At 48.7% G+C, this 24783-nt stretch overlaps 1 protein-coding gene across 2 annotated transcripts in view; it reads right to left on the bottom strand.

Moving 5' to 3' along the window:
• Positions 1-21624, bottom strand: part of PDE9A (phosphodiesterase 9A) — a 48218-nt gene extending 26594 nt beyond the window's left edge. Inside the window, exons 1-4 of one of the 2 annotated variants that reach the window (XM_009283005.1) lie at positions 21556-21624; positions 8818-8888; positions 7111-7188; positions 6745-6788 (exon numbers count right to left, since the gene is read on the bottom strand). In XM_009283005.1, the coding sequence (XP_009281280.1) occupies positions 6745-6788; positions 7111-7188; positions 8818-8888; positions 21556-21624 (262 nt within the window). The remainder of the gene's footprint in view (positions 1-6744; positions 6789-7110; positions 7189-8817; positions 8889-21555) is intronic. The other variant, XM_019473048.1, reaches the window with a different exon arrangement.
• Positions 21625-24783: the final 3159 nt, after the last annotated feature.

Below are 24783 nucleotides of genomic sequence, written 5' to 3'. Positions count from 1 at the left end.
CCGCTTTTGAAAGGTCTGGCTCACAAGGACTGCCTCTGCACCATCAGCACACTGTGCCAGAGTGCCCACGAACAACACAATAGCTTATGAACACAAGAAAACCCAGCTTGCCTTTCAGATTTACACTGGGACATTATCCTGGAGACCAATTTTTTGGTGCAAATTCATAAGGCTCGTACTGCTATGCATAAACTTCAGGCAAACATGAGATGCCAAAGTGACTGTCCTTGCAGAATGAGGTCCACCCTTCCTGGTTCATGGGATGGGCACAGCGGGGCACGAGTTTCCCAACCCCTTTTCCCTTGAGAACATAACTTGGACAGAGCCGCCGCGGGGATCCCGTGGGGATCCCATCGCTGCCTGAGTTGTTGGGGGGGGGTGGGCGGCAGTGGCAGCACTGGGAGCACTCGCACCAGTAGCTCCCTGCCTCCCACTGCCAACTCCAGCGCCCAGGTGCTTCAGCCAGCTCGGGAAAGTCAGCCTGGTAAAGCCTCAGCCCCTTCCTGGGACCATCACAGGATTGCAATCACTAACGCAGGGAAAAGCAAACGAGTCCTTAAAACAAGACCCTAGATTTCGAGGAACAGTACACTTTCGGAAGGAAGAAGTACGAGAGCAATGTTTTCCCATCTTTCAGTCTGTCCACACTGTAGTCATGCAGACAGGGGAAGCATAAATCACCTTTGCTGAGCTGTGAGCTGCTGTTTTGAGATTGCTTCCACTTTCTCCCACCAGCTAATTTAAACTGCACTGTGCTGCAGTTGTTCTCATGCCTGCAATGTGGATGTACTCTTGGTTTCTCAGGAAAACCAAGGAAAAAGAAACATCGCATGCTCTCATATATGTGCTGCAGATTACAGAACATCCATTTATACCCTACGTAGAAATACCCTGATGCCGTTTCTGAAGCTACTTCTTGCACTTGCCTGAGGGAGCACGATGCCTCACGAGTGCAATCACCCAGGCAAAAAACAGCAGACAGAAATACAGCCCAGCATTTACAATGTATTTCTAAATAATAGCTCTTGTACCTGTTGAAAGGATTTGCAATTCCTCAGGTATTACAGATGTCAGGAATATTTGTCAAGAGCATTAACTTTTCTGGTCAAAACAATTTGGCTGTCACCCCCATGTCTCTAAACTGGAGCAAGCACTCTGTGCTCTGAAAATCTCAGATCTAATTCCCTCTTTTTTTTTTTTGCTGCGATCCGACTCCCAGCAGAGTGGCTAGCAGAGCAAATGAAGAGATTAGTTCTTTTCACAGAGACCCATTTTTCAATTTTCTCACAAAACCCATTTGAAAACCCAAGCGCTGAAACAAAGCAAACGCTGCGTCCTATTTAAGACGGGAGGAAAGCTTACCGTATGCAGCACCTGGGATGGTACCAGAATCCAACAGTGAGAATAAGCAGAGAAACCTGTGTCCTCTCACTTCGGTGCCGCTCAGCTCTCTGACAGTGGCTGTAGCATGCCAGAGACTGACAAGTTCCCTATAAACACCGTTCCAGTAAAAAAAAACAACAATCTTACTTTCACTCCCTCCCCCTGTCAAAACTCACTTGGAGTACTAGGACATTCTCATCCAGGGAACAGTCAGCTGCAATCTGATGTTTATGGATGTAATAAAAGACTTTCAAAATGAAGATGTATGTTTTTATAACCCTAGGGTGCAGTAAAGATATATGACTAAGAGTGGCAGTTCGTCTCATCTTAAAGAGACAAAGATCCATTTCTTTGCCCTGTTCCTTTCCGAGGGGAAGACCTCTGCTAACCCCTGATTCTGAAGAAAATGAGACATCGCACCGACATCATTCAGCCTCGCTTGCCCACTCCTTTGTAAAACAAGAAGGCTAGGTGTCCTTTTACTCCCTTCATTACCCTCTGTCTTCTTTTTTTTTTATACCTCTGGGCAGGGCTGACACCCCAGGTGCGCGCAGCTACCTTTTCCCTCAGTTGCTTCATTGGTTTTGCTGCGATTCCCTCTGGGAAAAGGAAATTCGACTGCACGTAGCATGGGCAGATGCAATCCGTGCACCTTGCCAAGGGTTGCCAGCTCCTGCCTGCAGTAACCCAAAAGCCAACAGCAACCCTCTTCTCAGCTCACCCCCCGCCGGCACTGTGAATGTGCAACGTTTGCAAATGCAGGTGTTCAGCAAGTCAGATTTTTGCACAATACGCACGGCGTTTTGGAGCTGACAAATGAAAATTAGAAAAATCCCCTCCAGAAGATGCTGCAATAGCGTAATGCTGGGCAGGGGACAGGCCAGCTCAGGCCTCCCCGGGCTTCCCACAGCTCAGTCCCGTGCTCGCTGCGGGCACAGGGACTTTGGCTCCTCGCCTGCTGGCCCCTGCCAAGCTCAGCAGGGAGCTTGGCCAGGGCATCACAGAGCAAGGAGCCATTTTTCCCTCCCTCCCGCCAGCCCCGTCTTCAGCAGGTCTGGGCAGAAAGCAGGTGCGGGGGAATATGGCAGCAGCAGTTTTTCCTGCGGCTCCCACTGCGGCCGGGTCGGAGGGCTGGCAGCAAGCACGCACCTTCCCTGCCAGACGGGGACTAGGTACACGCTGGGGCAGCTCAGGTTACGCGTGCACTGACACAGATGGCTTATAACCCACTGGCATGCACCCTCTGCTCCTCACCACTCTGCTTGGCAGTGGCTGTTCCTTTCCTGTCTTGCACGCTGGGACCATGGCTGGGGAGCCACCTCCATCCTCCCGCCCTCCCCGGCTCCCCTCGCCATCCTGCCAGCCTCAACGAGGTGCAAGCGGGGAGTGCATGGGGTTGTGGGGATGGGTTGGTTCCCCCCGTCTTTTCTGCTTGTGGCCAAGCAAGGCTGCAAGGACGTGGGCATCTACCTTTCCCTGCCAGTGTCAGGCTGGCGAGTTCCTGCCACACAGTCTCTTTCTCACGTGTGCCTGTACCTCTGGCTCCCGTCTGTATTTCCCTTTCTGTGGTTTGTTTGGATCTGGGCAGTCAGAGGGATTTAAAAAAACAAACAGCCAGGTAGACAAAAGCCTCAGGAAAGGGTGTGCTTCAAGTCCAAGCCCACGTCTGTGAATCACGTCATACTGAGTGCCAAATTCGCTTGACAACTCAGGTTAATTCGGGCTACCGCATGCAAGTCCCTGCTTATGTGAGTAATCCTGAAGCAGTTGAGCAGTTGCCCCCATCCCAATGCACGCATCCACGTGGGATGCGCGTAAGAAGCAGCAGGCAGGAGGGTTTTTTTCTCTCTCAGTCTCTGCCTTTTCCCTCTTGCCTGAGCTGCGAGCATGAATATGCCTCCAAAAGGAGAAGAGAGACATCCCAGAATAAGAAGATTTAGACACAGTGACAAGCTTCTGTCACTTTACCAATAGCAATCTGCACCAGATCTTGTGTATTTAATCATTCCGGGGAAAAAAGCAGTCCCGGAGACCTCTGGTGCAGCTGTACACATCATTTGTGGGCTCAGCGGTGGGCAAGGCAGGGCTAGCACCAATTCAGATGTGGGCCTTCTAGCAGGCAGCTACACAGGTCTTGGTTGAGCTAGCTCTCCCGCTGCAAGCCGATATCCCTGGGGAGAGACTGTGGGTTTTCCTCTGTGCAAGCGCTAGATAGCTTGTTAGTTGAAAAGGCAAATAACTGAACAGCAAGTGAAGCGGGAGGCAAAGGCGCTGCCTACAGCCTCAGCCTGGCCAAGCGCCTCTGATGCTGGCAGGGTTCCCCGGCGCTGAGGCTGTTGAGCAAGGAGTGGCAGGTGGCGAGCTCTCCCCGCGTGCTGGCCTCCATCCCGATCGGGCACTACTCTCTTTGGGTTTCCTCACCTGTTTCCCCAGGGATGAGGGGATGCTTGTGTTGAAGGACCCACCAGAACAAGCTGGAGACAGATGTGCAGAGAGAGCTGGGGCTGAGCTCGGCACATGTCATGCTCTTTCAGGTCACATCGCTGGTGACATCTTTAAGGGCTCCTTCAGCTGCCTGTGTGCTTTGCTGCCCTAACTTTGGAGCACTAGGAAAGCCCCTGCACATGTTTGCCCCCCCGTTTAGGACCGTGGTGGATCAGGCTCACTTGAGCTTCACAATAGCTCCTTTCTCTGCACTATCAGAAATGTAACAGACAGCAATTTTATTTCTCAAGAGTACGCTGCTAGTAGGGTTTGTTCATTTAATTGACATCTCCAGCAATATTGCAGAGTGCCTGAACCCTACTAATTACAACCACAACACAGCCATCAGTTTGTTCCGCCACGAGGACGCAGACCAGAGCCTTTCCGCTGTCGGGAGAGAGAAGATACCCGTTCGATGGGCTTGGGAGTTTAAACACCCCAGAGAGAAGGAAGGGTTTGGCACCGGGTGTTTGATGCTCTGCTCGGACAGCCGCGCGCCTTCTGGTCCGGGGCCACGGGAGGAGGGACAGCACGTGATGCAACGGTCCCACAGGCTCAGAGCCGGCCAGCTGGGCCCCCGCCTTTGCCTTGCAGACAGCTGACCCCGTAGTGATACGGCGATCACCACTGCATCCAACGGATGCTCACTGGAATAATAATTTTTTTTAATTCCAACGCTCTCCCATGACTATGGCCAGGAAATGAAGAATGGTTTCTTAGCAGGACTCTGGTGGATATCTCCTCTGCTGGATGAAAGCCACTGCTTATATTTTCCTCCCAAAGGATCATATTTTCCAGTCCCACCTTTTACAGTCTTTGTTCTGCTGAAGCATGCATCACTCCTTTCCAGCTGCCTGGGATACTGCTGAAAAGAGGTGCATTACCTCCCACTGCTGTAAAAATTGGGGTGACCCCTTTTTTGGCATGTATTTGGACAAGTTGCTTTGGGAAGCAGAATCACGCAGAGTTGTTTGTTTAAGAAGTGAAGACTAGAACAGAGCTGGTTTTTTTCTTTTAATGAAGAGGAACAATTTCCCACTCTGTTTATTCTTCCTACTCTCAGCAAAATGTCAGGAATGCTTAAGATTAATGGCAACCCACGTGAAAGAGAAACAGATACCAAGGAACATTAGTTCCATCACACTCCGTTCAACTTTCGTCCTCTTTCTGTAGCAGACTGTCTTATGTTTTGGCAACCTACCACCAGATTTTTTCTTGCCATTTTCCAGCCCCGCTGGCCCTGTTTGCTGGTCTTTCTCCGTCTTGGGGCAAATGGCTATTGATTACCCATGCCAGCTGGTACACAGGGACACACGCTCCAGTTAAGACCCCACCTTTTCTGATCTGATAATGCAAATAGTGTACTCCTGGACCAGAAGAGTGATGCTGTTCCAGCAGAGTTTGTTACAATAAGGAGACAGCTTCTTTTCCCTTAGCAGTCATGTGCGTCCCTCAGCTTTGACTACTTCCTTCTGGTAACAGCGGCAATCACTGACATGGGACCTGTTTATGGCTTGTAACAAATCTTACTGTGATAAAGTTCTTCCCTGTTTCCTAGCTTCTTTGTTCTTTTTGCTCTCAATTCGCCTTTGCTCTCTGCATGCACAAGCTCCCCGCTGCTGCCTCTCTGTCCCCCCCGCACATCCTCCTACACTGCCTTGCTGTGCCCTTTTCCTACAGATGTTTCTGCCGCAGCAGACACGGGTACCTCAGAGAGTAGCTTTGGTTCCCTCCGTCTCCCCATCTAAAAAAAGGCGGTGCTGTGAGACACTACGTTTTCTTGTGTCACACAGGAGCCTAAGCAAGAAGAGGTGGGACCTGCAATTAGCATTAGCAAGAAGACGAGGTGTGACCAGCAAAACTGCCTTGCCCCTAATCTAAGAGCCTCACCCATTCCTGCAAACTACTTTTTCCAGCCCAAGACTTTCTGGCTCCCTCCTGTTCTTTCTGTGCAGTCTACGTTTCCAAGATAACCTTAACCTCTTGCCCCTTGTCTCTCCTATCTTCTCATTTTACTGCTCCAAACTGTGTCTCCAGCTGATGTCTCCTACCCGTCCGCAGCCCCTGCCTCAGTGGCCAGCCTCTCCCTATAGCTCCACAGTGTACAGGCTAGGGCTCTTGCTCAGGCTGCCTTGGAGCGAGTGGCAGGAGATACTGCAGTTGCACTGCTGAGAGAGACCGTGAGCCAGATGCCCTACAGGAATTTCTCCAAGCAAATGCTCTGCTCCGGTGTCTGAGAGCTACTGGCCTGAGCATGACACTGGCAGGCGAAGAGAAATGGTAGAAGTGCCACTGCAGTCCTGCCTGTGGAGTACAACAGCACTGTGCACTGGGGAAGGTGTTCCAGATGTGTTCTTTCAACCAGGCCTTCTTTAATCTTTTCAGGTGTATTTAAATATTTATTACACTTAGAGCTACCATGCCCACAACAGAAATTGTGCTCTCGCCTCAGCCGTTTGGAAATAACATGAGGTTCAAATGTTGTGCTCAGCTTTCCAGCAGAGCTTTGCTGAGAGGTGAAAAAGTTTAACAAAACACTGCAGGACAGGCTTTCAAACATCGTCTGCGTTGCCTGAAAAAAACCACTGCTCCATGCAAAACTTTCCCCAAGACATCAGTGGTGCTGAGTCAGACCAGAGTTAAGCACTGTGAAAGTCCCCTGGACCCCAGCCATTCCACCTCACCCTCAAATACTTTGAAATCTGGGGACTTTTTTTAGCTTTCCTCCAGAACACTGTGATCAAACACTTCTTATTCTGCCATAGCTACAACCATGACAGCATCATCTTTCTTTCTTGCATCATAGCCACATAATTTCCACGTGCAAATGTTTGCAAATTCAGCTTTAGTAAATTGAGTTCAAAAGCGTCGTTTTACCTGAGAGCTGCTCAGTGGCAACAGGTATCACTTTGTATGGAGACCTGGAAGAGTCAGAGCGGGTTGATGTTAGCAACACTCAGAAAGAAGTTTGTATTTCATATTTGACAGCAAAGAGGGTGGGATGGGAACAGATGTTCTACATTAAACACTTAAAAGCAGTATTTTTTCCTCAGACAATTACTCCTACTTTAATAACAAGCAAAAATCTTCAAAACCAGCAGGCATTAGTGTTATAAGCCAGCATGCAATTCTTGCTGTCATCTCCCTCCCTCCAGGGAGTTGCTCACCTCCCTGCACACAAAAGGCATCTGCAGGCAACCACCACCCCTTCCTTTGGGCTTGACCCCATTTTTGAAGGCTTACCTCTCTGAGTTTGCAGGCATTGTCGGATCAATGGATACCATACAATTGTCTGCCGTCAAAAGGGAGATTGTTGTGTTCCTGAAAAGCAAGTTTCAAGGAGGTTTATTTGACCTAGAAATGCTGGCTGAAATTTTGTGCTGCTGCATACGGTGCACAGCCATCTTCCCTCCTGCTGTACTCCTGGCCTGGCCTGGCACTGTCTTGGACCCATTTTACCTTGGTGCAGAAAGGGTGAAAGCACAGGATGGGGTAGGCTTGATGCTTCACCCATTTCAATTACCAGAGATGTTTCTGGCAAAATGTTAAGTGTGATCATCTTTGATCTCAGAGCAGACTTTGCTCCCTGTAAGTCATGTATTCTGTTGACTCATCAACTAGTAATTTCTATTAAAAAGCTATGTTTTGTTATACATTGACTCGGCAGCTATGTATTGACTCACACTATACAAATGACTACCGGTGCTATGAATGTCTTAAAATTGTCTAGTTACTCCTTTACCAAAACAAACAAAACAAATGCTGAATATGAGGCCTTTGCTTTTTTATACTGTGCTAGGTGTGATCTCATAGGCTTAGATGTAAACCTTGAAGGTTTACTCTGGCTCCAGGACCCTGGTTTATTTCAATGAACAGTTCTTTGGAAGTCTTCTGATAAAAATAAAATTACAACTACGCAGTGAACACCCTGTTCATGAATGACTAAAACTGCTAAACAAAGTTTCCTGGGTGATGGAGTGGAAGTATTTGACATCATAGGCAAATGAGAGTTATTAACCTCTGTAATGTCAAATGAGAGGAAATAGCCAGGATAAACAGCAAAGGGCATTAATTCTGTCCAGCAGTTTATGCAAATGCTGAGTCAATATAGACAATTTTCTCTTTCAATCCCCAGAGCTGGAGCCATGCAATAAACCCATGATTAAAGGATTGGCTTATATTTTCCTGTGCTTTTTCTGTATTGTAAACCTGTTTGTACAAAGGTAAAGACTATGGCTTTTTGCATGCTGCTGTGCATCTGGCCTGTGCTGCTCAAGGCCCGTATGCAGACAGCAGATGCCCCCTTCTAGATGTGACTAGGGGGGTTCCCTCCCCCTGCACCACCGCCCTGAACAGGCGGTGCAGAAGTGGTTGGGTGCTACACCGTGCCACCCTCCACCACACGCCGGCCTCTCCCACCCTGACACACACGAACGCCTGATCCTGGATCCCTCTCAACACAGAGATTTAAGTTGGATGCTGCTCTCTAGGTTGAAGGTAAGAGAAACAAACCCTACAGGAAATCACAGCAGGAAAGATGCATGGACTTTTGCAGGACAACATGGTGGTGTTGGGTTGACAGTTGGACTTGATGATCTTAGAGGTCTTTTCCAACCTTAATGATTCTATGATTCTATGATTCTATAAATTAGGAAATACTTGGCCTGGGCAACGGATTTGGGGATATTCATGTTCTATAAAATGGTTCTGCTGGGGTACTTTGTGTTTGACTGTTCCATACCTGGGATTAGACTGTACTGTATCTAAATAGAAAGCTTATCACCAAGTGGCAATGCTTCTCATTGGCCCCAAATTTTTCCCTAAAAAACAGGTTCTAAGCATATGGTTGCGTTTCACTCGATATGGGCAAAAATGTAGTGCTGAGGTATAACTGGTAGGTGCACTCAACCGTGTGCACTCAGGGCTGGGCAAATTAAAAGAGAGACCTACCTTGGTAACCCTGTTGCAATGCAGAAGAGGTCCATGATATCTTTGGAGTTGCAATATTTACTAAAGATCACCTTCCAAACCGAACAGCAGCAGGGGAAAAAAAAAAGGAAAGACAAAGAAGAGAAAGGACGGTTAGTTCCCAGTGCGATATGAACTCTATTCAGGGGTGAACTGGGCTAATTTTAAGGCTCATCCTACCACTTCAATTATCTGATTTGACTTGTGAGCTGGAATATTTCTCTACTCCTGTTTAATACCTGTGCTTTTTTCGATAAAGCAAGCAGGCTCTGGAGACCTAATTGCGCTGTTCAGAAGTAGAGCAATAACGTATGTGAACTGAGAGCAAAAGGTATCTCATAATGCAGTATTGCTGCAAGATGATAACAACTGCAAATTTAAGGATGTAAGAGCCCAGATTTAGGAAGAAAACAGCCCAGATTTGGGGAGGTCCTTGGATGGTATAAAAGGGCACTGCTTTTTGGACTACACCAGCTTAAGCTTACTTGAAACAGAACAGAGGTTTTTTTTCCCCCCAGGTTGTGCCAAATTTCCTGCCGTCAGGCTGTATCGTTCCTGCTGTTAGGTCAGAGCTCAGACCTTGAATTACAAGATTTGCCACTGTTACCTTCCCATGCCCCCAAACACCTCTTCATCACCCTGCCCTTCCACACACACCAGGCAGCCCCTATGTGGAGAAGACTGTTCGAGTGGTGGGTCTGGGAACACAACATCCCCTTGATCCCGTTGTGATACAGCCTTCAATGACGCGATCCCATGCCACGATTTTCCCCAAGACTCCTGTGTCCCCCAGGACATGTGGGTGATGGTGCTCCCTGGTTGAGAAGCTCTTCTGCAGCTGGGGTGGGGGGCAGAAAGCCTCTCTGTGTGCCTTTGATTGACTATGGTGGAGGCTTTGAACCTGCCATGGAAATAAAATGCCTCATTGCAGTCAGGTCCGGCTCATCTTTTCAAAGCCAGGAACAACAGCGAGTGGCAGGGCTGATTTGTCTGGGGGCTGCTGGTGTTAACAGGGTGGCTGGCAGAAAGCCTCTCTGTGTGCCTTTGATTGACTATGGTGGAGGCTTTGAACCTGCCATGGAAATAAAATGCCTCATTGCAGTCAGGTCCGGCTCATCTTTTCAAAGCCAGGAACAACAGCGAGTGGCAGGGCTGATTTGTCTGGGGGCTGCTGGTGTTAACAGGGTGGCTGCAGGCTGTGGGGGCCAGTGGTGGTGTGGAGCAGGGCAGCTTCCCTGGCCAGCGCTGGAGCTCAGCTGCCTCGTGCCCCCAAAGAAGAAATAGCCACAGAGCAACTGGGTTCGGGATGCAGCAGCTCAAAGGGACTTGTGAAGACCTAATGGCAAAACTCAGGAGGAGCAAGAAAGTGATATTTTACAGATGAGGTCTGAGGCACAGGGAGAGCAAGGTCAAAAGTCTCTTCTCCTTGCGGGTGCCTTGCTGGAAACGCTATTTTCCACCCCTCATGACCACCTGTAGCATCCCATATCCTCAGGCACAGTTCCCATTGCTGTCCATCGCGGGCACAGGGGATGTGCACGCCCACAGATCAGCTTCGGGGCTGGTGACCCAGAAAATGAGGAACATCCACCCTGGATAGCCTTCCAATGGTTTGTTTTCGCTGCCTTGCCTCATGCTGCCAGGAGGAGGCAGGGGCTGTGGGCAGCGGGGGCTGCAGGCAGCAGGGGCTGCCGCCGCCCTCCCCGGATCTGGTCGGTCGAGCAGGCCCCATGTGTTCTGCAAGGTGAGGACCATGCTGGAAAAATAGCGTGTCATCATCTAATTAAAGACCCTTCTGAAAGGTGTAGGTGCCAGGAGTTAGTTAAGCCTGCAGCCTCACTCCAGCAGTCTTGGTCTCTGAGTGCTTTAATTCCTAAATCGTAATAGCGTTGCAAAAACACGGTTCCCATGTGCCTTTTCTAAGGTGCTTTCAGACACCAGGGGAAATCTCTCACCCAGAGGTGTCGTGTGGCGCTGACCCGGACCTCTGCCACTGGCAATGGTGAAGCCATGGGAGAGCCTGCGGGACGTTCTGCCAGCGAGGAGCTGCTAATGCTCAGGACATCGCGAGCCTGAAGTATTGGGAGAGTCAGGACAAAATGGCAAGATCTGGTCAGCCTGGCTGAGTCCTGTTGTTCCTGGGGTGTGACGCACCGACACTCGAGGTGATGCTGAAGCAAGGCTTCAGACCTCAGTTTTCACGGGTGGTGAGGAGCCCTCTTACTCTTGAGAGAAGCGTCAGGGGTTTTGTGGTAGAGAAGAGAGCAATACTGGTCACCTCAAGAGGTGGCTGTGACTGATACGTGCGTGCACACCCACCTTCCCCGTTTTCCAACCCAGATGAGATTACACCAGGCAATATCTTTTACTTTACAAAACATCAAGGCACTTGATTGCTGAGGTAGTTAGTAACTCCTACCGGGGCAATGGGTGGGATTAATGCCCAGGTGTGTTTTGAAAGCCTGCTTTGCCCAGTGATCGGACCCTTGGTTATTAAAATAGCAGCAATCAAAGCAATAAAAAACAGCCAGTCAAGTTCAGATAGGGCTGAAACCCCACTCCCAGCAGAACACAGCATCCTACTGGAGTGACAGCTGCTAAAATTGGCTGACAGAGTATTGGAGGGTACAACAACTGGTACACGCAGTAACTGAGGAGATGATGTTAATTTACCCTGAACAGAGGGTATAGGCTTGTGATGTGCTGGGAGTGCTATTTCAGGTATTGAGGTTTCTTATTCTGGAAATCAATTATTATTGACCGGGACAGATAAGAGAAGAGAGGATTAGCAAAAAAAAAATTAAAAAACATTAAAGGTAAGAAAGCCGGCCTGACTCACAGAAAACAGCAGGAGCTTTCAATGCATTGAGGATGAATTTTAATGCTCCTTTACTCCATGTAATAGCGAAAGAGTGGGAAGCAAAAGAGAGACTGTAAGTGCTATTTTCTAGCTTATGAGCTATCTCTATACATGCTTTTTAGCTTTCCATACTTGGCATTTTTACTTAAGTTGGCTAAAAGTGGATTTGTGAATCACCCACCACACTTCGATACTCATCTCAGGGTGGTTGTCCTCAGCTGGTTGTTTTTTTTTAATCAAAGAGCATATGCTACTAAAGTTTTCTTCTATTGCAACCTGCTGAGCTTTTCTGACCAACTTCCTTCTGTTCTAAAGCAAAGCAGCCAGCCTCAGACGTGTCCCGGCAATATGCAATTGTTCCTGTTATTGCCTGCAGGTTTATGTTCCCAATAAAGTCAATGTCAGTTGTGCTGATGGAATATGACTGGAATGTATTTTGGAGAGACAGGAGGATAGTACTGTGTATGATTGATGGCTCCAGCACAGTATAGGAATCCTATTTCCCTAAAGTCCATTATCATTGCAGGGACATTAGCAACATGAAGGCAATACAGTGACATTTGGCTTGCAGCCATGCTTCAGCCAGATGGGACACATGGTTTCTCCTGTGACCATGGAAGATGGTTGACCTGCAGCTTTGAGGATAGGCAGCCCTGTTGGCACTGGGTGGAGAAGTGAGCATCTTACCCAGTCCTGTGAAGATGTCCTTACTTGGGCAGATGTCCTGAAGCCATTGCTCTTCAACCCAGGCCTCCATGACGATACCTTTCTGGAACTGTTTGTGGGTCTTATCCCACAGTCAGCAGTGAGGGACTTCATCTCCCTTCAAACCTGTCTCAGCTGTCTCTGACCCACAGTCATCATCTTGCTTAGGTCCCAGTTCCTATCCCTGGGTGGCAAGCCACTGCTACGACGTGTCTCACAGCACCTCGCGCTCTGCATTAGTGCCCAGCGATGGAAGAAATCACTGGTTAGGACAGGACTGAGACCTTGCTATGGAGCATAACAGAAGCCAAAGGCAGGAGGCCACAGCAGTTTCTACAGCTGTGGTAGTGGGCTAAGGTCATACATGTATAGGCACACACAGGTTTCCCCATAATACGTGTCAAAAAAGTGCATAGTCACACAAGTCAGCACAGCCCAAAAAAGCCAGGGATGCAGCTCCTGATGCACCTCCTACGAGAAAGAGTGTACACAGGGACTCCAATATTGCCTGGTGACATGAGAGTCTCCTGCAAGACTGGACAACACAAGACACTCATTTGCCAGTGTGATTTCTGAAAGCAAAGGCAGATCCAAAATCATGTAAGCAGAGTCACAGAGGTTATACGCCGCATGGGAAAGGGAAACAGAGGCCTCTGCTTCAGCCTGCAGATTGATGACTAAATGCCATTAAGAAAATCAGCCACATATAAACCCTGTAAATTGCATCTCCCTTGAATTTGTGCCAGGAGGAAAAAGAATGTATTCCTCAAAAATGATGCGGCAATCTGCAAACCAATTAATTGTTTGAGAGTTAACATTATTTCATATTTCTGTCCTTGTTACTGTTAGCAAAACTTCTACCATGTGTAGAAAAAAAAGACAGGAAAACTAGTCTTCCCTGAATGCTCAGCTTGATCATTTCAGTAATTCTTCATCAAGACGAAGAAGTAGCCATTTGATCTAAGTGGGGAACGTTGTCTGCCTGCCCTGGAAAGTAACATGAAGCAAAGGGGGGAAAAGCAGAATGAATAATAACTGAGGCTTTTTGGAGTGGAAATAATATTTTGATGAAGCATGCAGTGACTGTGAAGTATGACAGCGTGACTAGATGGGGATGCCTGGTTCCTGGCCCAGAGCTCACTTCTGTGGGACTGGTTTCTTTCCTGGTGACAGTTCTGCATTTTTGGAAACATCTTCCTCTGAAATAAGGGGCCATTGTCTCTTAATCCATAGTATCCACCTCTGGTCGAGGACAAGGATTTTAAAAGCCCTATCAGAAAGAGTAGGGATTAAGAGCCCTGCTACGCTGGCTGGCTTTCCCACGCAGAGGAGCAGTTCAATATTAAGGATTGTGATGGAGATATTACTAAGGAACCATAGTGCATATACTCTGCAACCCACCAGCTTACAACTAATCACATTATATTTTGCTTTCAGATAGGATGTGTAAAAACACAGCCTACAAATCCAATTTCTGTTTTATATTTGATCCTCAGAACAGCTAATCCTCTTTGTAAACTGTAAAATGTATCCAGAATGTTATCCTGTTCTGATCTGTTGTTGGTAATTGAGTTTTCTTCCAAGAATTTAACTCATGTTTGTTTTTTTTACCCTAGTAAAATTCCTAAATAAATAATGCAGACATATTTTCAAAGCCGCCTATCCTCAGTTTCCAGTCCTACTTCCTTTTGCTGGTCTCAACCTGCTCTGTTCAAGACTTTTAGCACGTGGTGATGTCTTTCATTCAGCTCAGTGAGCAATGTTCAGAGTCAGGGCTGAAAGTGCGGAGTTGAAACAATCTAAAATGACAATCTTTCATTAATGAGATTGGAGGAGAGTGTGTCAGGAAAAAGTCTGGTAAAACTCAGTTATGTATCTTGCAGGGACTGTGAAAATTGTTGTTGCTTCTGTAACAGCAGGTTTCACGGAGGATTTCTGAATTGCTAAGGCAGAAGGCTGCCGTGAAATTTTTCGTTGTGATTTTCCCCATCTCTCCAGCGGTCTTTGTTGTTCATATCAAAATGAAGCAGGATCCAGAACTTTTAGATACCACTCTGTAGAAATCACTGGAAGGAATTCATATTTCTAAACACATAAGCAAGTAAGTCTTCCTCAAAAAATGGTGATAAATGACCTTATCAGTCATAGTTCCCAATATCCAACAGAAGCCTTAACTAAAACCCCACATCTAAACATCTCCCAGGTTTCTCATTCTTTGAATTCAGATACGGGCATAGCATGAGCCCAGCTATATCCAAAATACCTGCTTTTTATTTCTCGCACTAATTAACAGTCGATGTTCGGAAAACCACTCCATTTATCTGAGCTTCAAATGTTAGGCAGTATTAAAAATAGTATGCCAGATTTGCCATCTGTTTGATGCAGTAGGAGCTTCTCTAAGAGAGGAACAGAGAATAAGTGTGTGTGTGCATGTGCGTGTGTGGGGAAGAAAGCGCAAGAGCCCTCAGCTGAGAGACCAAGCGAAAATGAAGGCTCCCCCGGGCTCTTCAAACACTGCTTCTGTTAGAGGATGAGAGGCGTGGTAGATGTTTTACTTCCAACAACTGGAGCTCTGCAGTCCTGCTGATTCACACTTACTTTCGGGCAGTGACGCGGCTTGACAACATTCATTTCAACACGACACCTAGGTGAAATGTACGGGTGGGATTCGTCTGACGTAACTTCAAACATCTACAAGTTTGGCATCTCATGCATGTTGCTCTGCTAGACTCCCTCTCTTGCCAGCAGAGAAAGAGGACAACTTCCAAAGGGTAAATCAGCCCACACGTCCCCAAAACCCGGTTTAAGATGGGATGAATCATCCTCTGGAGGTACCACCCACCTCCCCAGTGACTACGGGGGAACCTGTGTGACTAGCTTGGAGCAGTCATCACTAACTTTTAGATGGCTATGGTTAACGGTTAAGTGGGGTGAATCCCACTAGTTTCCTAATTATATACGTTACCTTAAAATGAGAAACAGGAGCCGCCAGACAGAGCTGACATATCAGGATCCTGAGGCACGTGGCTATATGGTAAGTCGCAATTCCCATCCTTATAACATCCCTGAACAGAGCGCTACGGGAAAAGAGATTTTTCTCTTTTCAGGCAAGAGAAATTGTCTGAGATACACTCATACGTGTGACCCCCAGGGCAATCTTGGACGTCCATTGAGAGGGATGGCATGGCGGGGGTTGGCTCTGTCACTATGAGCAAGGAAGGATCTCATTACTTTTTAGAGTCTCTGGGGCTCGTAGAGGAAGCCAGGTTACATTAAAGAGAGCCTTGTGCAACCTGCTGACTATACTAAGGGACATATTGCTACTATTCAATCTTTCGGTGCTAATGATTAATGGCAGAATGTAACCAGGATCCAGCAAGGCTGGTCGTGAGAGGCTGAGCTGAAAGTTTCTTATTTTCTGCAGCAGACATAAAAGTATTTCAACCTTTGACAAATGACAGAAATGTCTATACTCTGGCTTTACTTAACGTAAAAAGGACACGCGGTTGCTGCTAATGGAGTACTAAGTGCAATTAACCCTGTAGCACATTAATGCATTAAGTTTGAAATGTTTCGTAAACTGAATAATAAGCATGCTTTAGCACCAAATGTCCTCACTAAATGTGAGTGAAGCTAGGCTGCTTGTTTCAAAACTGCTCACACAATTAACGTCTGACATTACAACACGCTTGATAATACAGGACTGTCAGAAGGGTAATGTTAGTTAACGGAGTAAGGAAAAACAGGTATGGTGAGAGGCCAGTGAAAGGCCAATTTGCAGCTGTAGAAGTAAGTTCACTAGAAAGGCGATAGAAACAGAATGGTTTTGTCTTGTTTGTATTAAGCCAAAAGAGTTTGTTTGCGAGTAGCATAAGTTGCTACGGTTGGCTTGTCTGAATCCATAGGTAAGGCTAGCGGGAGAGTTAAGACCTACACTTTGCCTTGGCTAACGTGAGCATAAACTGTAATAACTATGATAGACTGCATGTGACTTCAGAAAGATAAACAGCAGTAAACGAGCCTTTTTGGGTGATGGGTACAGAAGAGTGATGGAGCTATGCTGGAATTACGGAGCTGTGCTAGGATTATGGTTTGGCTCTCTAAATGCTCTGAGGATCCCTCGCTGGGGAGGAAAGAGAAGGGAGAGAGAGGCCTCAAGTATGACATTTTCTCTCACTGTTTTAAAAGCCTGGTTTTAAGCCATTTTTACTCTTTAAAATGTTTATGTGCTGTAATGTGATGCAGTTTTAGAAACCCGCTGTTCATTTCTTGCTGCTTTACAACAAGAACATCTAGCAGCCGCCTTGAATTCACCAGGGCCAGCTAAAATCAGAGAGCCGAGGTGAGCCGAGACCACTGGCCAGACTCAGGCTGTGCTGCCCTGCACCCTCCCTTGCCCACAGAGATCTGCCAGCACTAAGAAAATGGCCTCGCTCCCACAAAACCATACTTATGCCTCACCATGCTAAAGAGGGTTTTGGCATCGGCTTGTCCATGTGCGGGAGGAACCTGTGAACACCGGCCAGGCAGAGCAGCCCCCGGAGGTCTCCATGTCCCGACTGCCTGGGAACCCCACCTCTGTGCACCCCTCTGATGGTCGGCAGCTGAAAGGGTATTGCCCTAAATCCCCGGTCCAAACAGACAGGGAATTGGGTCCGTGGGCACCACAGAGCATGCTTGCCCTGCTGTGCTGAGAGAGTCACGGGGATGCAAAAATATTGAACTGATCATCACGCCATTATTTTTCTGCTGTGTTTTGTTTTGAATCTGAATCTAGTTTGGCGTGTTAAAAATAGCACGGCAAGCTTTGGAAGAATCTGTTGGGTTTGCTAGAGTCTAGGCATTTATACCACAGTTGCTGTTGCTCTAATTAAAAAGAAAATCTCACATGACAGAAATGATTCCTATGCACTGATGTTTCAGTGCAATAACCACAGCACCAAAATGCAATCTTAGCTTTGTTCTGTTCATTGTGGACCTCGGGCAAAGAAGAACAATGGCTGTGGATGGATCAGTGTCCTGCTCCACAGGTCAGTACAGTAGACACCCAGAAAGGTTGAATTCAATACATTTCTTTGAGAAAAAAGAAGGTCATTTCTCTGTTTGGCATCCAGAATGACCCAGTCAACCAGCAAAACGGCTCCAAAATTCTTTACTTGCTTTCTGAAGAGGAAGAAAATACCATCCTGAGTGATTTCCTTGAATCCTTGACAAAGGCAGTGGTCCTTTTCTTTTTTCCAGTTAGCTCAGGCTCTGTACCCCTCTGACTTTCCATCCTTGTTACAAATGTGATGCTGATTAAGACACTGGAAACAGAAATCCTCTTGAATTAAGCATTTTTCTCAGAGGAACTCCTTACAACTCTGTGAGCAAAGCCACTACCTGTGACATTTGAAAACGAGAGCCATGAAGCCACCCATCTGGGAATATGGCCACTGGCTGGTTTGGCTCTGCTACCATTTAAATCTCGAAGGTCAAAAGAAAGTGTTCCCCAGTAGTTTCTTCATGAAGAAAATTTGGGCATGGGCTGGGGAACATTTTCTTGCTGGTGGATTTCTAATTCGAAAGACTCAATAGGAATTTTTCTTAAAAACGCAGCCAAAGGGTTAATAACATTATGAAGGAAAAGAAGACTCTAGATCCGGCTTAAGTTTGGCAGAGCAAACCTCACTTCTCCGCTGGCAGGTTGGGGGCTTGGGTGCTCGACCCCATCTAGTTGGCACTCCAGGAACAACGAGAAATCCCCATCCACGGTGGCACTGCAAGATCACCTTACCGCTATATGAAACACAGCCATGGCTTCCCCCTGGCCTGCCATCTTCTCCTTTGCGTGGCAGCAGACCAGGCTGTGGCAGGGTGGGACACAGATGTGTTTCACGGGTGTGCTAAGCCCTGGGCACACGTGCGAAGCGCAGAGGGAGGTGTGTGTCCAGGCAAGCGGGTAATGAACTGCTGGGTGTCTCTGGGCAAGACGATCCTTTAAAAATAAATAAACCAAGCAGCGCTTGTTTCCCCCAGGCGTGCATCCCCTTTACATAGGCACTGGATAGGAAGCACATTACACTGTAACTTCATTTTTCAACCAGCTCCAAGAACAAGTGACCTTTTTGAAGCCGGTTTGCACAGAGCCCTAGTTCAGCATGTGGCTGTAACGCTGCAAAGCCTTTGATCTTCCCTCTCCAGCAGCCCTGGCACAGCTGTCCCCTCCACCTCCTGCTTTGTGTTCGGCTCTACCTCCACCAGCTCGGCAGGCGGCCGCCCCATGGGAGACCCCCATCCTCTGCCCCTTGGCCAGGACACAGCTACCAGCAGCCCAAAGCCTCCCCCTGGTGGACACAAAAGCCACCCCTTTGGGGATCTTGAGCTCAGGTGCCTGTGGAGGGTTTCACAGTTGATGTCTGCTGGGCCGGGGTGGGTCATCCCATGTCCCTCCCAAAGCAGAGCCCTTGCTGCCCCAGCATGGGGAGACGCTCAGTCAACTCTGCCCACTGGAGGAGAGCCTGTCCCCGTGGTCAGCTTTGGTGAAGACCATTTTGTGCCTTCCCGTGCCTCTGAAAGGTCAGTTTATCAAACTGACAAATGACCGGGAGCCTTTGTGGGTGCAGGCAGGATGGGTCCGAGGGGAAAGGGCAGGAGCTGAGGAAGTTACTGAGACGAGGGCTAGGCTTCCCCAGTGTGATGTAGGAGTGATGCACTGCAGCACTGGGCTGGGCTCCCCTCTGCTCTCAGCCTCCCACCGCCCTCCCGCAGGAGGCTACTGGACTCCTGGGTGTTCATGACGCTGGCCTTGCAGGTATGGACCTCAGCCCTTCCTCTGGGACGTGTTGGCCTCAGGCGTGGTCCTGCGTTCGACCCCTGCTGATGGTGCCTCCTTTATTTCAACAACCACTGAGAAGGGTTTCAAAGCCAGAAAACTCTCCTCCAACAATTGCCGCGTCCCTTTGCCCTCCCCGCTGTGCCCCCCTGGACCTGCCAATACACGGTCCTACTTAGCTTAATTCAACACTGCTGTTGCAGAGCACTTTCAAGTGCTCATCTGCAATGCGCAGGTTCCTGGGGGAGGCAACATGCGGCTCTCTGAGCCTGGTGTGTCCCTTCATTCACCCCAGTGCCAAGGCGAAACAACTTCTCCCAAAGTCAGCAGCATGCCCTGTGGCCGCACCGGTGGAAATTCTGAAGGAGGTCGCAGAAACACAGAATTACCTGTGAATAATTGCCATCACAGCTTAGCGCTATCGTAGGATGCCCAGTTCTATTGCATGACTCTGCTGTGTCCAGCAAGCCAGTTACAAGTTGGAGCTGAGCCCTTTCTAACTCAACAAGTGCTGTTATAATGAAACTCATACCTCGTTACTGGGTTGACGAGTAGCTTAGCATTGATTTAATGAGTTCGCTTTAGAAGCCTCCAATACTGCATTCCTTGGAAGATTAAGGGTTGCTTTTTTTTTTTCCTTTCTAATGATGTTGTTACTTAGGAGGCACGAGAATCTGAGATATGCCCTGCTTACCCCTGGGTGAACCCCATTTACGCAGCATTTTTACTGCAGGAATCCTTCCAAACATTGCACAGATGGAATTTCACATCTGACAAAAGAAACAGATAACGTTTATCGAGCAAAAAAAACTTAATGCTGCCTGAGTTTGTATTAGCTTGCTCATGCGATTGTGCCTCTTCTGCGTTTTTAATGTCAAAATTACTCTCCAGAGACTGATTCTGAGAAATGCTATTTTTTTTAAAACCAGAGTAGACAACAGACTATGTGCTTTACCAACATCTATGGAAATACTTGCCACCCTTTCAAAATACCGAAACAGTAAAGGTGCCAGGGAGCTCCGTACAAGCCTTGCCTCTGGGGGCTGCCAGGTGACCAACTCATTAAGCCCCGGCAAAAGAGAAGCGGCGCCTTCAGGTCAGCAGAGCCGGCACGCTCCCGCACGCCGGTGTGGAGGAGTCCGTGGCAGCAGAGGGACCTTCGTCACGTCTAAGCCCCGAGATGGATGAAGAGGAGCAGCCTGCTGTGGGGGATCTGGTGCAGATTTGGATTCTCCGAGGTCTTGTTCCTGAGGACAGGACTCTGGCAGTCACGGTGGGTCTCCAGGGCAGTGGCAGAGGGGACCATAGGCAACGGAGGCGTGTGCGGTGGGACGGGACTGTGAGTATCAGCTTTCCCTTTGCCTCATTTCTGCGGTCACTCGTACAGCAAAGGGGAGGGAAGGGAAAGGGTATCTTTGCTGTTCCTTTTTAAAGGAGAAACAAAAGGCGAGGCTGGGTGAAATGAAGATTTAGAGCAGGAAGACGAGAGAGAGAGATTTGAATTTTGCAAGTCAGAGTTTAGTTGCTCTTGATCCTCGCAGCCGCTTTCACTCTATTACAAAAAAGGCACTTGGTTTGTGGCCAAAGAATTGCTGACAAAAAGAAGAAAAAGACGACTTACAAAAATGCGGCGGCATTGTTTCTGTTTAAAAGCAGTGGGCTGTCAGCTCGACAGCGTGCAAGCTCTCCCTTTTAGCCAGAACACATTTCTCCCGCAGTTTCCCCTGTGCTGTGAACCGTAGTTAAGCAAACAAGGCAGGCTAATGGAAGTGGAAGTTTTAATTAATGTTTATCGCCATTTACGAACAACTTGGCAAAGGTGGCGGGGACCCGCAGCCCCCCACCGATGCAGCGGCACACCCCATCGCACAACAGCCGGGCACCTGCCTGCCGTTCAGCTTGGCGGTAGGAAAATGCCCATCGCTAAAACCCGCCGGCAGGCAATCTGCAAATAACTCGGCACACTGTGCTTTCCGGCTCCCACTTCTTAGGTGAAAACCTCCCCGCAGGCAAAACTTTGTAAACATGTCGCGACGCTGCTCCGGGAGAGGAAGCCTACACGGCTGCTAAACCAAGGGTCCCCACACAGGCAGTGAGAGCTGGCAGTGCCCAGCGCTCCCCTGCTGCCAGCCTCCCCTTCCCCTTTAAATAAACATCCGTGTACAAAGCAGAAGCCACTCAAGATCCCCCCCCTCCCCTTAAAAAGAGATTTGAAGCCCGCAACGGCGCTGAATGCAAACACGCGTCTAACTCGCGTTACAGAAATAGATTGTGCAGCAAACACAGCCTGCAGCTGCTGCTGCGTCCGGAAACACTACGTTGTGAAAAACAGCAAAAGTACCTTTTGAATTCTTCCATCAATATCCAAATAAATACACTTGGGCCGGTAAGTTGAGGAGGCAGATCCCATCTTGTTACAGTTGGGCTTTCACTGGACCTTTTTCCAGTGTCAAACAGAGCAGAAAATAAGGTTTATCCTACCAAGCCGAGCCACCGCTGCCTGACAGTTTGGTGTCCCCACTCTTCTGTATCCCACTGTACTCTCATTCTGGGAAGGTCCCTCCTCTAACATGCATGCATTTTGCTGTGCCTCTGTCTCTCTCTGCCACCTCCTTTTAGTTTTGCTTCCCTCCAAATCCAGCTGCCTTGGACAGGGAAAGACACAGGCTCCAGATGCTGTCTGCAAGTGCCCTCTCGATTCCCATAGCAACAACCCCTCTTGGCTTTAGGGCTGAGAGCTGCTGGGCAGCTGCATTGTAGCTCTGACCCTGGGGCTGATGAGCTCCTCTTACACACAAGACCAAGTGGCACTTATCCCCCAGGGGGGCTGGGGTGGGGGGGAAACCTCCTTCGTTAGGGTGGTGAGAGATGTCATTTGTTTTTGTGGTGAAATAGGACCGTAATTATTAATTAGTGATGACCCTTCTGGTGAGCTGCCCGCGCCCTGCAAGCGGTGTGACAGGCTCCCAGCTGCGCCCTGCGCTGGGAGTGTCCTTTCAGACACCTGCCACAGCCAGGGCTCGGACCATCTCAGCCCAAACTTGGCAGCTTAATTTCCACATCCCTTCTGTTATCATTACAAGGACGGAAAGAAAAAGCAGCAGCTTTTTTTTCTCTGTAAGCTCCAGAAGCATGAAGAAAGCGTAAAGCCCATGCTCTCACCCAACACCCTCCGTGCCGCCCCTGGAGCGAAGGAATTTGTGATTTAAGGGAACGTGAAGTATCCTGGCAAAGGCATCTCCCATGGGAAGGCACAGCCAAAAACCAGGAGGAAGCAAAGCATCCGACGGTCGATTCTCTGAGCGGATGCCAAATGCCATCTGCTGCATGTCTGTGCTGTGCTGTAGTGCCTGCGCCTGTGGGGAGCTGAAGCAGCGGCGGGTGACACTCGGTCACAGAGGGGAGAGAGCTTTGGAGACAGCATCTCCTCCGCCCTCGCAGGTGAGAGGCTGTCTGATGGGCTGCAAGCATGCACAGCGGCTGGAAACAGTCCTGCAAGCGTTAGTTCTCAGTCTTCTGTGAGGTTTCTGATAGAGGAGCTGCGAAAAAATTTCCCAGCCTCTTTTGCGCCGCACTCTGGGAGAGTTGGGCTTGTGGAAGCAGGGTCGGTGCTGCCTTCCCTGCCCACCCCCAGGCCCCTGCTGCAACATAAGCGAGGCACAACTGATGTGCAGAGGAGGCCAACGTGGCCCTGCGGGCTACAGCACGGCATGAAGTGCAGCCTCGGCTGCCCCCTGCACCACGCAGGCAGGGCTCGTTCGCTGTCAGAAGGGGATTCGTAAGAGCCGGCGGGGCTGAGCGTGTCCTGGAGCCAGCCTGGGAGCCAGAGCCAGGCTGGCCTTTCGAACCGAAGCCAGCGGTACTCCTAATGCCCTCAGAGCCAGCGGCAAGGTGACTTTTTCTGGGGGGGTGCAAGCCTTTGCTTCATATCCTTCCTCTGCCAGCTTGGAGCAGGCACTTAAGTCTTCCAGGAGGGAGCCCTTGCCACTGTAGGGCTATCCCATGGGCTATCCTGTAAGCTATCCCCTCGGCTATGTACCAGTCTATCCCGTAAGCTGTCCTGGAGGCTACCGCCCAGGCTATCCTCTCTAGGCTATTTTGCAATCTATCCCATAGGCTATCCTGTAAGCTATCCTGGAGGCTAATCCCCTAGGCTATCCTGGAGGCTATCCCGTAGGCTATCCCCATGGCTATTCTGAGGTGGGCGCAGCCTCTCCCACTGCAAGAGCCCTTCCACACCAACCCCACTCTGCTTCTGTACATCAGTCGGGACTTCTGTGACCAATCATTTCATACCCTGCTCTGCTAAGCATTGCCTTAACCCTGTTTTACCATGATTCACTCCTGAGTGACTTGATTGACCTTGACAAGCAGCAGCTACCCGAGGAAGATGGCCATGATGACAAAAATGCAGCCATTTAGAAAGAGGCAGCAAAAGTACTCACGCTGGGAGATGCACATGGGGTGTTGGGTCTTGTAGAGGGGAAGGCTCAGATCTCCCCCTGTGATGACCCACTCCAAGAGTGGTCAGACGAGGTCACTGGTGCATTGCAGGATTTGATCGCATGTCATTGAGACATCTAATGATCAGAATCTCACATCGGTGAGCATCCACCTTTTGATTTCTATTTAAAAAAGTGACTAGCTTCTCCAGCCAGCAAAAAGACAGGCTCCGAAATCCAGGTGATGATCCTGTTCCTGCCTCTCCATCCTCCTTGTCATATCTATTGTCCCTGTGTATTTAAATTGTGTTTCTTAAGCTCCAGCACACATCCCACCCCCCCTTAATTACATTAATACTTGTTGGAAAAATTGCTTTGCTGTAAAATTGCTGACTACTGCACTTTTCAAGAACTTTTCTTGTAGAAGTGAATATACAAAAGCTGAACTCTCAGAAATGATGGTAAAAGCCTGATGCAATCTAAGGCACAGCTCAGGCCCATGCCTGAAATGCGACAAAAGATGGCGTTCATCAAAGAGGATGTCCTTTAGCTAGTTTAACCCTCCCGAATCTCCTTATTTCATTATACGCTGTGCAACGCGGGGCAAAAATGACTTGGAAGAATTATCCTATCTTTTCGAACCCTTCAACTGTTCATCAGCTGGGCCAAATCCTGGCAATACAGCGCCAGACAATGTTTCTCCATTGTTTGCCTTAAAGGAGCATTTTGACGAGCACTAAGCTATTATCCCCGAGACCACAGGAGGCATGTCAAGTGTAGCACAGCTCTGCTTTGCCTTCTCTGCTAAGTTGTTTACTGAGGCCAACACACACCACTTTGTACACACAACCCTTATAAGCAGATGTGGCTTTCAGAGGGCTGTGGGGCTTGAGCCTTTGGCCCAACGATTTGGCAGTGCCCCAGCGAGATGTCACTTACCCCGGCGGATGCTCCCAAGGAGTAAAAAAGGTGCCTCTGTCTCCCAGTCCCGGCGTCTGCTCCATGTATGCGGTTCAGAGGCAGCTTTATTAGAGTTTCCAAGGTGTAACTGTAGGATATTCAGATCACACACGGTTTGCACTTGGACTCACTGCTGTCAAGGCACAAAACATCCACACTGTCTTTAC

The sequence above is a fragment of the Aptenodytes forsteri genome, unplaced genomic scaffold (genome assembly GCF_000699145.1).
Source record: "Aptenodytes forsteri isolate BGI_AS27 unplaced genomic scaffold, ASM69914v1 Scaffold2, whole genome shotgun sequence".
NCBI classification, from domain to species: Eukaryota; Metazoa; Chordata; class Aves; order Sphenisciformes; family Spheniscidae; genus Aptenodytes; species Aptenodytes forsteri.
This window is presented reverse-complemented; position numbering and strand designations above follow the sequence as displayed.